Source organism: Arthrobotrys flagrans (genome assembly GCF_004000055.1).
Source record: "Arthrobotrys flagrans strain CBS H-5679 chromosome Unknown unitig_15, whole genome shotgun sequence".
NCBI classification, from domain to species: domain Eukaryota; kingdom Fungi; phylum Ascomycota; class Orbiliomycetes; order Orbiliales; family Orbiliaceae; genus Arthrobotrys; species Arthrobotrys flagrans.
Genome location: NW_027137545.1, coordinates 4,557,929 through 4,571,839, shown reverse-complemented (window position 1 = coordinate 4,571,839; position 13,911 = coordinate 4,557,929). Strand labels below are relative to the sequence as shown.

The window sequence follows — 13,911 nt, the reverse complement described above, 5'->3', positions numbered from 1 at the left end:
ATTACATTTGCTTGAAAGTGGTAGAGCAATGCCTTTTAGCCAGCTGTAACCGAGAACAAGCGACATTGTGCTCTTATGGTTCTGGGACCATTCGCATTCAGGTTTCGATAGCTGAGGCGATAGCGTGATATCGATATATCGTGATATATCTCGAGCCAGCTTGCGTTCATGAAACGAGGGTTGGCCCAGCTAGCTTCAATAGCACTAGCCGAGTTACACAGAGTAAGATCCACAAAGGAGATTTGGTATCAATACTTCGGCGATCTTTGTGAAGGAATGTATTAAACTCGGATCCACATGCAGGATGGGACCCCATCGGACTTTAGGATCGAACCAAACTTTGAGCGTAGGGCAAGCCGTCATTGCATCATTGGATTGGGAAAGGCTGGTCCGAATCCACAGAATGGGAGATCTACCGTTGCCTCGTTCGTGTTCTCAAGTTCTCAGGCTAGGTTATGACATGTTTTTGACCAGCTTAGTTTGGCTTCACAACTAACGAGGTCCGTTCCTCAAGCTTAATTAGTAGGACGGAATGGCTGGCGTGCTCGACCTCCACTAAATTTAATTGTCAATGCTTCATGAATTCAGCCGGCGAGGAGATACCTACATACACCAAGACAAAATTTCCGGGGCATCCCTACATCTCCTGAAGTCAAGTCATACGCGATCTCAAGATAGTTAGCGTGCTGCACTATAGATACGATGCGATACTTGGTGATCTAGAGGAAAGGAAGGAGGTACCTGTACTTGATGCCGATCGAAACTTAGAGGCCTTGCTGAAGGGCTGACGAATGCATCCACCATTTTTTCATTTCCGATCGACTGAGGGGTCGGGATATCGAGACGCCCGATCCCAAGACATCTAGAAGTGGTGAAGTCTGATGTCATGACCATACATAGTGCACTCGCCACAATTTCACAGCTTGTAACCATTAAACCGAATTCGATTGCACCGCCTGAATTATAAAACGCCTCACTGCTAGTTAACAAAACGTATATGGACTTAAATAATCTCATCTAGGAACTAAACATATACCAACTGCAAAGAGCCTCTTCAAACCCATCACAATGTCTGAATGCATTATATCCCCAGTCTTGAGAATTAGCCTTCTTGCGGCTAAATGCTTGCAAGTGGCGGGACAGCGTTCGAATGTGTTGCCCAGATATTGAGACCAACCCCGGATTTTGTTCCGTCCCATCTCCTCGGCAAGCAAAACGTCATTGATGGTAGCCACTCGGGAAATTTGAATCGATCGCAAGTCCATGATACTTCCTCTCGTCGAATCGCGTTTTTCGAATTTCTAGTCGCGTCCCTGCACAGTATTCTCCGAATCCGTCTATTGGGACTGAGAAACCGTTCTTCCTGTCGTTCTGAACCATGTAACGTATGTGAGTCCGTGTTACCCTCTGCTCATGCATAAGACCGCGAGGTCCATCTGACGTTTAAATTACTAACAGACGACGTTGAACTGCAGAATCTCTTGGTTCTCTGTCATCTGGATTGATAGCAGACCTGCAGCTTGCGATTTCTTCAGTATCAAGATTTCTAAGCGGAAATCCTAGCTGGAAAAATAAGCTACAATGGACCCTATGATAGCACGGAAGGGAAGACCGGCAATCTCAATGTTGACAGGATTACCGGCGCGGTCATCTCCAGACCCAGAGTCGCAACCTATTGCTACAGGAATTCGGAGGAGGAGGAGCTCGGTGTATGAGACAATCCAGGGAGTTCAGAGCGAGATCCTGGCGCCAGCTGCGAAAGAGAATGTCAACTGGAACAATATACCGCTGGCTATGGCCATTCTACCGGCGGTATCCGGTTTATTCTTCACAAATGGTTCGCACTTTGTTGCCGATGTTATACTATTGTTCCTCGCTGCAACTTTTTTGCATTGGTTAATCAAGTTCCCGTGGTATGTAGTTCGAATAAAACATAGTTTAACTAGTGCTATAGCTTACAAATTCTCTGTCATAGGGACTGGTACCACGAATCGCAAACAATAGCATTGGATCTTGATCAATCTCATGCCATCTTTTCGGAGGAAGATGAGAAGGCAGACAAGAATGATGACTCCGATGTTACTTTGAGAGTTGGCCATAAGAAAAAAGCCAACAGCGTCCCCCACGATGCGACTGTGGAACTCGAGAGAAACCGCAAACTTGCACTGCTATGTTGCTTTTTGGGCCCACTACTTGGAGCATGGCTCCTTCATGCAATCCGATCCCAGCTTTCGCGACCCGGAGAGTCCCTCCTATCAACATTCAACATTACGGTTTTTGTATTGGGTGCAGAGATACGGCCTTCTGCCCATGTCATCAAGATGATTCGAAGTCGAACTAAGGAGCTACAGAGTGCCAAATACCAGCTTCCTCCTTCAAAACTAGCGGAGATGACATTGAAAATCGAGGAGCTGTCGTTACAAATGCAAACGCTTATAGCCGCCGTTAATACGGAGGACGAGATGCTGGGAAATGTAAAGAAGGGTATTCAGCCGGACTTGGATGCCTTGAACCGTAAATTTGCCCTGATACCGGTCTGCATGATGCTTACTGGAGCCGCGAAGCGCCTGTTGTGATTGCTAACATTAAACACACGAGTCAGGTGCTGTCAGACGATACGAACGCAAAGAAGCCTTGCAGTCTGCACAAACGGAAGAGCGGCTCGCCTATCTCGATCGTCGCCTTAATGATGCATTTACCCTTGCTGCCGCTGCAGCATCGTCCGCACAGGACAATCGAAATAATTCGCTAGACCACATTCTTACGACTTGGATCGCGTGGTCCATCTCAATCCCATTCGTCTTAATGATCAAGATTATAAGCCTCCCGATCAAAGCCATTGAAACTCTTGCCACACTTCCACTTCGTACCCAAGCAGGGCGGGCCTTGCTCGGGAGGCACCGAAATGGAACATCCCGCATGAACGATCCTTTAGGCAAACGGCCAAAGCAAATCGGGGACGGAAAGGCCAAGCATAGGAGCAAGGCTAGATTTGCCTAATCCCCACTTTGATTCCAATTTTGGGCTTCAAATGCGAAACTTGAGTTGTTTGTATGCATGAAGATGCGCTGGATCGTCGATTTGGTTTGTTTGCTAACAAAGCGTGCTTTTTGGAATTTTTCATTATTGATACACCCAAGCCGAGTTTACTGCAGGAGTTCAGTTCGGATTGCGGCAAATGAAGCTGAAGTGTCTACATGCTGTATCATATGCATCCAAGCGTTCTTTCTTTGCTCCCCGTCTCGCGGGCGAGTGGCTCCCTTGTACCAATAAATCACGTTATTGACATCTCGGTGCTTGAGCATTCTCCCTGTCGAAACCCCAGCTCAAACTGCAGAGGGTGTACACGCCACCAATAGGAAATCGAACAGGTGTGGCAGGATAAAGCATGTATTTGCTGGCCACTGCTCCATCCTAGCCACGGTCCGTCCCGCTATTTGATAGCTGCTGGTAATTAGCATCAATATGGCTTGGCCCCAGTGCACTTGCTATTCGTTATCGGCGGGAGCTGCACCATCTACCGTGCCAGTTGAATTTGTCTCATATTAACACGAAGCAGGCATCTCTTCCCGGATACCACTCAGCAACTCCTCGATTTCAAGGCTGCTGTCGTTGCATTGGACCTGATCCCCCGATAAACGACCCCAACATGCTTGGAGTGGATTGTTGGATCGCAAACCCCAGCTAGAGGCTGCAATCGCCCAATTACAATCCTTTCACGCCTCAGCTTACAGGATATATCCATCCAGATAAAGAAGATCGTCTGATTATCGCGTAGTCGGCTGAGACTATTCCAACTTGCACAGTCGACTGGTCACGGAACTTTGTTGGCTGTTGTCACGGCAAAGTATTCCAACACTGGCAACAAACGTTTACACTTGGACACTTTTGCATGCATGGCCAACTAAGTGTCTCTCGAGATATCCATCAAGCCACACGTCCAACAAAGCAAACTGATTCGCCCTTAACCCGTCGGAAACAGGCACATCCTATCTATTTACGGAGCCGTGGGTCTCTTAATCCGAGCTTCTCCAGTGTATCAAAAGGCAGCTCGTATTACTTAATTGTGAGGATCCAACGCAGACAAGCGACTCAAACCTCGTAAACTACGTCGGCAGCAAGGTTTTGACGTCTGCATTACCATATATCGCCGTTGAATTCTGGAGAACCCCACCAGCTTTTTTAGCGGACTACCCGGGCGATTCGCCAACAGAAAACGCTCAGTCGGTGGGACGGTTCTTGGCCTGCATACTAGGGCGTCCGGGCCGAAACGAACAAGTAACTAAATTTCCCCCCCAGCGAGCTTTCTCGAACGAGCATACGGAACATTTCGAGTCGTTCTGGACCGTTCGGTGCGCTGTATTTCATAAAATTGTCGCTGCAATAACCCAATCACCCACGAGCCATTCTTCTAGTTGGTACGTATTTCCGCGCCTAGGGAAGAGAACAAGTACCTAGTACCTCTGTGACAGTGTTCATTTCTTCACAAACAGAAACCCACACCCCCAGTCCGTTGCTTTTGGGAAGCTAAGGCCTGCACAGGCATCTCCTACAGAATGAAGATTGCATGTCTGCAGTTCAACCCTCAGATAGGGAAGGTTCAAGACAATATCCATAAGGCGGACGAGATACTTGGGAATTCTCTGGGAATTGAAGACATCCAAGACAAAGTCGACGTACTGGTCTTAGTAAGTTCAACCGACCTCCTCCAACCTCTCGAACCACCTTAGGAATGCGGCATTGATCGATGCACACCATCTCGAGATCCATTTCCTCATGAGATGCATTCGCACTCCCGTGGCTTGATGGCTTGACTCTACGACTGCGGCATGAGACCTCGTTGACTAACTTCTAATTCCCACAATTTTTTCTATATCCAACTAGCCTGAGTTGGCCTTCACAGGTATGCCACCCTTTTCACATTTCTCAAGAATTCCTGCCGTGTGAATTTACACGAACAATGTTGTGTAACCGTGTTTGACGTTCAAATCCGTGTTTTCTACTGCAGACAAGGAAGTTGGCTGCCTACGCTGGCAACTTCTACCGTCTCACAGAAGCCGTTCTTGAAGGCTTGCATCTATTTCTTCTTTCCATGCATTTCGCATTTCCTTTCCCCCCTCAAAAAAAAAATACCTTCTTCTACTAGCTATTCATATTACCAAATCCTCGCAGTTGACAAGGATATATCGGAATTAACCAATTCTTTAACTTCCATATACATTACCAGGGTATGTCTTCGAGTCGAAAGCATCTATCAGACCATACCTAGAGCGCACGGTATCAGGGATTAGCACCCAATGGGCCCAGCAGACTTCTCGGAAACTTCGATGCTACACGGTCGTCGGGTATCCTGAGCTAGCGAATGAATACAAGCCGCCTATCCGATATCCGAGAGCCTCTGATATCGACCCGTTTTCTGAGACTCCCATAAACTATGATGATGAAGACTCCGACGATGATAACATTCAGAACTACTGCTATAATGCATGTGTCGTTACATCGCCTGATGGGGGGGTGGTGACGAATTATCGTAAGACATTTTTATATGTTACAGACGAGGTAAGGATAATGTGGCCATCGTGTTATCTTTCCTATTCCACCCCCTACAGCCTGCAGGAGGATCGAAGATAGCCGCCAGCTAGGGAGCCAGTCGGGTATTTTTGACCGAGTGCATCGAGATCTTAGATGTCGAGGTTCGGCAAATATCACCAGACGTTTTACGTTAACGTTGTGGATACGAAGGCCTCCCGTTGGGGAGTTCCGTAGTCTGCGCTGTTATTCTTCGCCTTTGAGTCGGGGTCCTTCCCACACACTCTCTCAATTTCGCCTCCCTCCTAATCTAGTATACGAGGCCACCATCTCTCCTGTTTCCTAATATATCATAGCATGACATCAAGAATTTACTAACAACTTACCCTAACAGCTCTGGGCATCCGAAGGCTCCTCCTTCGGCACCACAACTTTCACCTTCCCAACCAACCCTCCAGCGTCTAGTCCAACTTCCCAAAAGCACATCATCGTCGCTTTAGGAATCTGTATGGACTTAAACCCTTACAAATTTGAAGCCCCCTTCAGAGCCTACGAGTTTGCAAATCATATTATATCCTCGGGCGCCCAATTGGCAATCGTTCCGATGGCCTGGGAGACGAAGGATTTCTATGATCTCTCGCTATTGCAGACAAATGCAAAGGTTATGCATCATAGTACGGTTAATTACTGGGTTAAAAGGTTGGAACCATTGTTTGGAACTGATGAACTGGAATCTGAAGAGGATGATGACGACGACGGCGATGATGATGAGGAAGAAGGTTTGCGTGAATGGGAATACGTTGGTAAGGATAAGGGAGAGATGGAACCTCCTAAAGAACAAGAAGAACTTGTATTTGTGACTTGTAATCGGACTGGAAGAGAGGATGGGACGTTGTTTGTGGGGAGTAGTGTTATTATGAGGATTAAAAAGAAGGATGTACCGAAGCGTGGGAGGTTGGAGAATTATCAGGCAATGGGGATGGCAGAGGAAGGCTTGATGGTCGTTGAAGTTGATATTTGATCATACATGAGAATGATATGGGCTTGAGGTGCACCGGTAGGGGCTTTGAAACTTCTATTTTATGAAAACCTAGTTATGCATGTCGGTTGCTGGAGATTGGCCTTTGTAATTTTCGACAGCATTGGATTAATCATGACAATCGAAAAATGTTTTACAGTTTAATGGCAGATGCATGGCTTCCGTGGATCAACACGTATTTTGGTTCACCGATCAGACTCCACCTCCTATTAGCAAATTAATGACTCGATTCGTTGCTTAGTAGTTACTCGAGGAATTAAGTAAGCGCTTAAGTGCTGATATTATTCTAGTCTAGCTCCAAGAAGGGTGCTGTACCCTCATGTTATAAACTTAGGTTACACTCCACGACGTCGACGTCGACGCCCAAACTTCAACTACCATCTTAAATACAATCTTCACAATATTAATCATAATGCAATGCTTTTATTTATCATCTCGCTCTTCGCCTCCGTAATCTTTAATCCATGCCTATGCTCGCAAAAATGTTCAAAACCCACCACCTTATATCGCCCAAGAAAGAAACAAAAATCAACAAAAAAAGCCAAAGATGCTTCAAAAGACAATCATGGAGACAGAGCCAAAAAAAACCAAAACCAAAAACGAAAACCAGTTAAACAGACAGGGATAGAACTACAAGGAAAAGGGAGAAATAAAGACGATTATGATCCCGATAGCATTTTTCTCACAAGATGGGTGTAACCACAAAAAAGGCTAATGGAAATATCTAATCAAAAAAATTTAAAAGCTGGGGTACACTCTTGTTTTCAAACCAGAAAAAAACAAAAGCAGCAGTAGCATAGATGTAGCGAAAAACAGAGCAAGTCATTTCCTAAAAATGTCGCTCATTCATCCAGATCAAGCCGTGGCTTCACCCTGGGAGGTGGAGGTGGGGGAGGAATTGGCATCACAGCCTCCCTCAACGTCCCATCTTCCGCAATTTTGATACGTTGGCTCCCATGCATCATCTCATGGTCGTCGTCGACCATAGCCGGCTTCTGCCTCATTTTCCCTTCTTCCTCAATTGCTGTGACCTCATGTCTACTTCCGTAAGCCCCTTGGAACCCTCTCGGTTGGTCCGCAAAGTGTACGCTGGGCCCTGAGGATGTGGAAGTGGCATTTGGCGGAGCAGATGGTGGGCTAGGCGGCCTCGGCGCGGTCTCAAGATTGTCGTCGTTAACGTCGGTCATGTCAGCCATATCGAATGAGTTTCGCCTGCTAGATCCCGGGGTAGCATTTTGGCTACTGTTAGCTGTGCCTCCTTGGTAATGGCTTTCCCATTGTCTGTCATAGTCCCGGTTGGCATACGGCTTATCGGTGTTCCATTCCTGATCATGAGGACGCTTTTTGCTATATGATTGGGGTCTTGCAGCCGCTTCAGCAATCTCCTTAGCAAAGTTTTCGTTATCCCGGGTGACGAATTGCTATAGGCCATCAGTATGACGAATCAGTGATAATGGAGTGATCGGATTTTACCTGTAGTGCTTCCGGAAGATCCTCCAACCCGATCGTCTGTTTAACATCGGCGGGTTCTTCCTTAGCATAAGCGAGCAAAACTAGCCCGGTACCCTCGAACCTTGCAGCTCTCAATACTTCCTCTTCCAAAACGACCTTTACATCGTAGCTACCATAAGACTCTTCGCTGTAAGCCAATTGCATGGTATGATATTTGATAGACCACCATTCGTCTTGCTTCTTGATTTCGGTTGGGGCTCCATCTTCCTCCAGATTGATGTGTGGAACGAGCTTTTCCCTTCTAACGTATGTGACCCCGCGGTCTGTGGATACACCACGGAGGATATACTTTTGAAGGGGCGGGGCACCCTCAACTGTATTGTCGGCAGATGTAAAGATCGACTTCAACTTTCCGAGCTTGTCTCGAAGTTCATCGCGTTGCTTCTTAAGGTCTGTTGCAATTGGGTTACAATTTGTGTCCAGAAATTGATATTTTGTTGTATCTTACCTGTGAGTTTCTTCTGTATTCTTTCCTCGATCTCAGCTAGTTGCTTCGCGGTCTCGCTGCATTTCTTTGCATGTTCTTCAGGTACAACTCTACCAGTTGGAAGCACTGAGTCGGGGTCCGACGACAGTTCGAAGTATCCCCTTGTCCTCGCGATGACCTTCATCATGTCAAGACTGCTATTGGGTTGAAACATTGGCGAGTAAAGTTTGATTTTTCTTTCTTTGGCACTGAGTTCATCGATCTTCCCTTGGATCTCCACCTTGGCCTTTTTTATAGTTGCGACGTGATCCTTGAATTCCTTTGTGTATCGATCAAAGTAGATTTCAGCAGGGATATCGATACCGCAAGGTCGTCTGTTAGGATCCTCAACTCTGGCCTGGATGGTGCAGACATCGCCAAAATATTCGGCATAGACTTCCGATTCATCCGGTTCATCCCAGAAGATGGTGTCGAGAGCATCATACAGGGTACCGCCTTGGTCAATCACGTGGCTCTTGATCGTGAGATCAAAAACCTCAAAATTTTGCGAACCCTCCTCTCCATTGGGTGAGACCTTAACTGCTCTAGATTGCAGGGGGGTTCGTAGATCCGGGTTGCCGCTAAGAAGCCTGATAGCCTCTCGTAAGGAACAAAAGTAGTTAGATACGATTGCTGTTGAATAATGGCAAGTTAGATGATTCCGTTCGAGTGCTCAGGCAATGAGAGTATTGGGGCTTTGTTTTTTGCACTTACATCCAGGATCGGTATCGAATATATTATGTATCGACCCCAAGCTCTCAGCGGTGCCATATGCTCGTTCAGTTCCCGAGAGGAACGCCATCAAACGCTGCGATTCGCGTACCACCTCGAGGTTCTCTGGTGGGATAGGATCCAGGTCATCTTCATTCACTACTCTTGGAACCTGGATGATGTGCCCTGCCCACCAATTCTCTTGTTGTCCATAATCCTCTAGGATGTGATCCTTTTGTAGTAGTACGTTTCTGGCAGTCGGGATAGAGTGTAGAATCGTCAGCAAGGGACCAAGGCTTCCTGAACCCGTTGAAGGCCTTAAGAAAGCCGGTTGTTCCGGAGCCCTTTTTCTTTCGCCAGGTGGAGGGTCTAAGAATATCTCGATTGCACTCGTCTCTCCTTGTCCTCTGACTGCAAGGGCCCAGGAGCCTGAGTCATACTGCGTGTCATTGTCGGCACGCTTAAAGTTTGTTCCTGGTGTGTATCCAACCGTTCCAGTCGTTTGAGGTCCGGTGTATGTAGAAAATTCTTGTCCCCAACGTGGGGTATCTTCCATAGAGGCCTTAATAGCTTGTTGAAGGTCGGCATCTAACCACACACCCGGATATTAGCCTCTCCATAATTATACCCCACATTGGACATCTAAACAAAAGAAAGTTGGTCCTAGCACACACACCCTCGCCGTCGGTGGGATGATGGATTTGAAAAGTATTCGAGGGAGATGGAGGTCGCGACTTCGCACCGATTGGGTCTCTGAGGACCGTATCGGCAGCTACGGTCAGGTAGTCCAGGGCTAGCGTATCCGCATATCAGAGCTCACGATTCAACCAATGTTTGCCAGATGAAGGGAAAACGTGTCGGTGAAGGGAATGCAGTGATGGGACAGTGTAATTGGATCCTACCATTTACTCTTCCTTGGGGATTCGGCTCTGGTCCATAGCGGTCCGCGCCCCAAGCATTCTCGTCCCATTTGTTTTCATTTCGGTCCTAAACACCCAACTGCATCTGAGCAAAACGAACAATGATGTGAGGATGATGAAGACAACGGGGCGGACCTTTTGGAAATTGCCGTTGTAGAAGTAGTTCACCGCATCTTCAATGTTATTGTTGTTTCTCTACATCGTGACGGCAGCGTGGGGCAACCCCGCAAGCATTGTGTTAGCTTAACTTTTGATACAACAAACGGAGCTTCAGGAACCTGTATAACATACCCTGAGGCACTCCTCGGCGTCTTCTGCTGAGCCGATCCCGAAATCCAGGGCTTGCGCCACGAGCTCGGGAGGAACTGGGCCGCCCATGTCGTATCGTGGATGGATGTTGGATGTCGAAAAAGGTGATCAAAACAGGGCTCAAAGACCACAGGCCTGCAGCTCGGCAAGGTGGAATGAGGTTGAAGAGAAGAAAGAGAAGAGAAGAATTGGTAGCAACGGGTTTGATGCAAGCAAAGGATGAGTCCGCGATGAGATGCTTTGTACGCAGGGTATGAATGCGTGAGGCCGTTTGATTGATGGGTTTGGTGTGCTGAAGCTAAGATCAGGTACTTTACACAGGTTTGGCTGACGAGGTTTGAGTTTGTTGTTGGAGCTGCACCGCATTCCAGATTACGTGTTGAGGAGGGCGGCAGTCTCCAGCCACACCCAGGTAACCTATCCGAGCTTATCAGAGCCCCATCCTACCGACACCGCCATCTTTTGCCCCGCAATCATGGCTTGGCTGTATAGTACAGTCCAACTGGTTCACGGAAAGGAAGGTGACAAGCCGGCTGCCAGGTTCCGTCGATACTATCGTAGGTACAGCACGTGGGTAAGTAAGTCTGTATGCGCATATGTTGGGCTTCATCGTATATCTATTTTACTTTATAGCATTTGTCACGACTGCGGGCATAGGAGCTATGCAATGGGGTAACTTCTCCCGTTTTCGGTCCACCGAGCTGTCGGTTGTCAGTCTCATACCGAATATAACTACAATCAAGCTATAAAACGACGGTGGCACCATGAGGGAATAAAAGGTTTCCGGATCAGAAATTCTGCTCGGGTTATTCCCCCACGACTTATGAGAATATGAGCTTTGACGGTTGTAGAAAAGACTTGAAATGAACGATAAAGCGAAGCTGCAGTATTCTGCATATGTTATAGTTTGGAGACTGGCAGGATGGTCTGGGATGCAATGTCAATGATGGAAGAAGTGCATGATGGTGGTGATGGGACCAAACCAGATGCAATATTATTACGTGCATACATACAAATTAAACCACCTAGAAACCTTGCAATCTTGAGCGTGATTACATGTCAGATCGATATCTCCTCAAGATCTTTATAAAATCTCACATTGCAAGTATGCGCAGTCGATCCTTTGGATCAATCGATTAAAGTATCGCCCAAAACGGACTTCCCTCGCGCCCCTTCTCCTTCCTCAGCTCAGGGTCAGCAGAACATCCTTCGTGACAAGCTGATTAAGATTCTGCTTGGTAATTCATGTACGTGTATGCACAGTCCGGGGCCGTCTCTGCAAGCTGCAACAGCGCGGTAGCATCCATCGTCTACCCATTCCTGTGGGAAAGCCATTAGCCGAGTCGAACTCAAAAGCCTCTCGAACGAATTAAATGCGTCTACCGACCCGCAGCCGTGCGCTGTAGGTTACCGGATCCGGCTGTATGGTCATCGATCTTATGTCAATATCAAACATGTTCATGAACCTCGTGACCCTACTTGTACGAGACAAAAACGGTCCTGTTTTAAGACATTGATGCGTGAAAACACGAGTTGTACTCCACCACTACTATATCGATAAGAAGGCGCAGGAAAATCCAAGGAAACCTGATTACGATCATCGACCAGGGATTAGGCGGTCACCTGAGCGTTAAATTTTTTTTTTGGGAGGATAGACTCATCTTTTCATGTGATCAATTTCGAGAAGCTGAACTTTTAGTAAAACGAAACCCCCCGAGTGCTCGAGTACTTGGGGGGACGCCTACCGCATCGACAAAAACTAAGGGCACGGTGATTCTATTGATCTTTGTTCAGGGAGAAGCCCAAGCTTCCGTTCTAACTAGTGAGCTATGTGGTCGACAGCTCCGAGCATATGACCCGATTGGTCAGAAACCGGCGACCTGTCGGATCGCTCAGTGCCTTCCTTTGTCCGTTGTTCGATCTCTGGCCCCCCATGTTATTCCCACTGTGATGATGCTGCATGCACTTCCACTTCCAATTTATCGAAGGTGTTCGAATCCAGTCTCCTGCTCCGGTTCCATACCCAAGGAAGCTAGCAAATCGAGCACGGGCTAGGGTTCTTTGTGATCGAGCCCCAGGGGTGATACACGGAGCCTGCTCCCCGTTCCTAAGGGTATGCTGGCTCCACTTTTCTTCGAAAGGCTGCATAGAAGGAAAAAAGAACGTGACTCCTTGTCCTTGCAACGGCAAAGAGATCGTGTAAATTAATTTACACATGCGCGCGAATGGCACCTAAGAAGAACCGGTCATGCAGACTCAAGGGGGGAACTTTTTTAAGCAAATATTAAAACCAATTCGATTAACGAATTGTTCAGGGTTCACGTTATTTTTTTCAACCGTTCGTTCAAGCGCAATGCCCCTATGATAAAAAATCTGCCGTGTTTTGGCGACAGGTTCTTCCGGACATTTTGCTTTGTAAAACTTCTCCCCTTTTAAATTCTAAAAAATCCCCAAGATCTCCCAGCGCATACACAGTGGGCGGTGCAGGCGGCAATTGTCAGGACTTAGTCATGTCACTTTGCTGCCTTTTGAGAGAAAAGACGGCTCGGGGTCTAAACGAAAGTTCGAGTTTGTGGACTTTTATGGGAAGGACTTGTCACTATCACAAGGGAGAAAGAGGTTCATGTTTGAAAGTCTCCAGGGGTTGTTGAGAAGACACGGAACACAACTAACTACAGGTTTGCTTGAACCTTTGGGAAACCCAAGCCAACGGCGCGGGTTTTGAAGCAGTGTAACCAAATTTGCCGTTAAGATATCGATACCTATCAGTCCCAATTGGGAGTACACGTGTGCTGTTGTAAGATATCCCACTGACTTTTTTGTGGGCCGGTTTCAAGAAGCCGGTCGAAATGAATACTCGGTTCTTGAATGGTGATCCTAAAAGCATTCCGTCCTGTACAACATTCAATCAGAATCGTTCGCACTCCTGCGAAAGTAACAAGCATCAACCTTTTGCATTGGCGGTCCGGCTAGGGTGATTGTTGAAGTGTTTGACAAAGGTGGCGAAGGGGCGGAAGCTGCGATTGATGACTTTTTCAAACGGGATATCATATGGAGGAGTTCGGATATCACGGAGAGCTCGGATTCTATTTCTCGCTATTTTCATGCTTCAAGGCAAATGGGTGGAGTTAGCTTGATCATTGATCGTATGATTACCTAGAATCGAACGGAAAGGGATATGGGTCGGTTTTTATGATGGCGAGACATACATAAGTGTAATTACAATGGATGGGGAACGATAGAATTGCAATGCGCTCCGTGTAGATGTGCATAATTGCCGCCGAATCGACAGATTATATTTGATAACTCTGCGCCACAGCTTCCGAATTTCATATTTGAAGAGACCTTTGGGGTTCTAAATTTTGAAAGTAATAAAGCCTATTACATTTCTTTGTCGGTCAATTAATTGAGCAATGAGGGATCGA

General features: G+C 47.0%; 3 protein-coding genes across 3 annotated transcripts; 2 read left to right on the top strand and 1 right to left on the bottom strand.

Annotated features, from left to right (window-relative positions):
• Positions 1–1,581: 1,581 nt before the first annotated feature.
• DFL_001249 (uncharacterized protein) lies at positions 1,582–3,000 on the top strand (the record flags this gene model as incomplete). Its single annotated transcript, XM_067629837.1, has 3 exons — positions 1,582–1,913; positions 1,976–2,514; positions 2,603–3,000. 3 exons carry the CDS (start codon positions 1,582–1,584, stop codon positions 2,998–3,000), a joined length of 1,269 nt encoding a protein of 422 aa, XP_067495818.1.
• Positions 3,001–4,556: 1,556 nt separating this feature from the next.
• Positions 4,557–6,550, top strand: DFL_001248 (uncharacterized protein; the record flags this gene model as incomplete). Its single annotated transcript, XM_067629836.1, has 4 exons — positions 4,557–4,688; positions 4,885–4,903; positions 5,228–5,559; positions 5,924–6,550. The coding sequence occupies 4 exons, from the start codon at positions 4,557–4,559 to the stop codon at positions 6,548–6,550; spliced, it is 1,110 nt and encodes a 369-aa protein (XP_067495817.1).
• An 860-nt stretch (positions 6,551–7,410) lies between these two features.
• Positions 7,411–10,555, bottom strand: DFL_001247 (uncharacterized protein; the record flags this gene model as incomplete). Its single annotated transcript, XM_067629835.1, has 9 exons — positions 7,411–7,783; positions 7,874–7,989; positions 8,042–8,472; positions 8,529–9,179; positions 9,261–9,845; positions 9,934–10,050; positions 10,160–10,244; positions 10,313–10,372; positions 10,469–10,555. 9 exons carry the CDS (start codon positions 10,553–10,555, stop codon positions 7,411–7,413), a joined length of 2,505 nt encoding a protein of 834 aa, XP_067495816.1.
• Between the last annotated feature and the right edge of the window lie 3,356 nt (positions 10,556–13,911).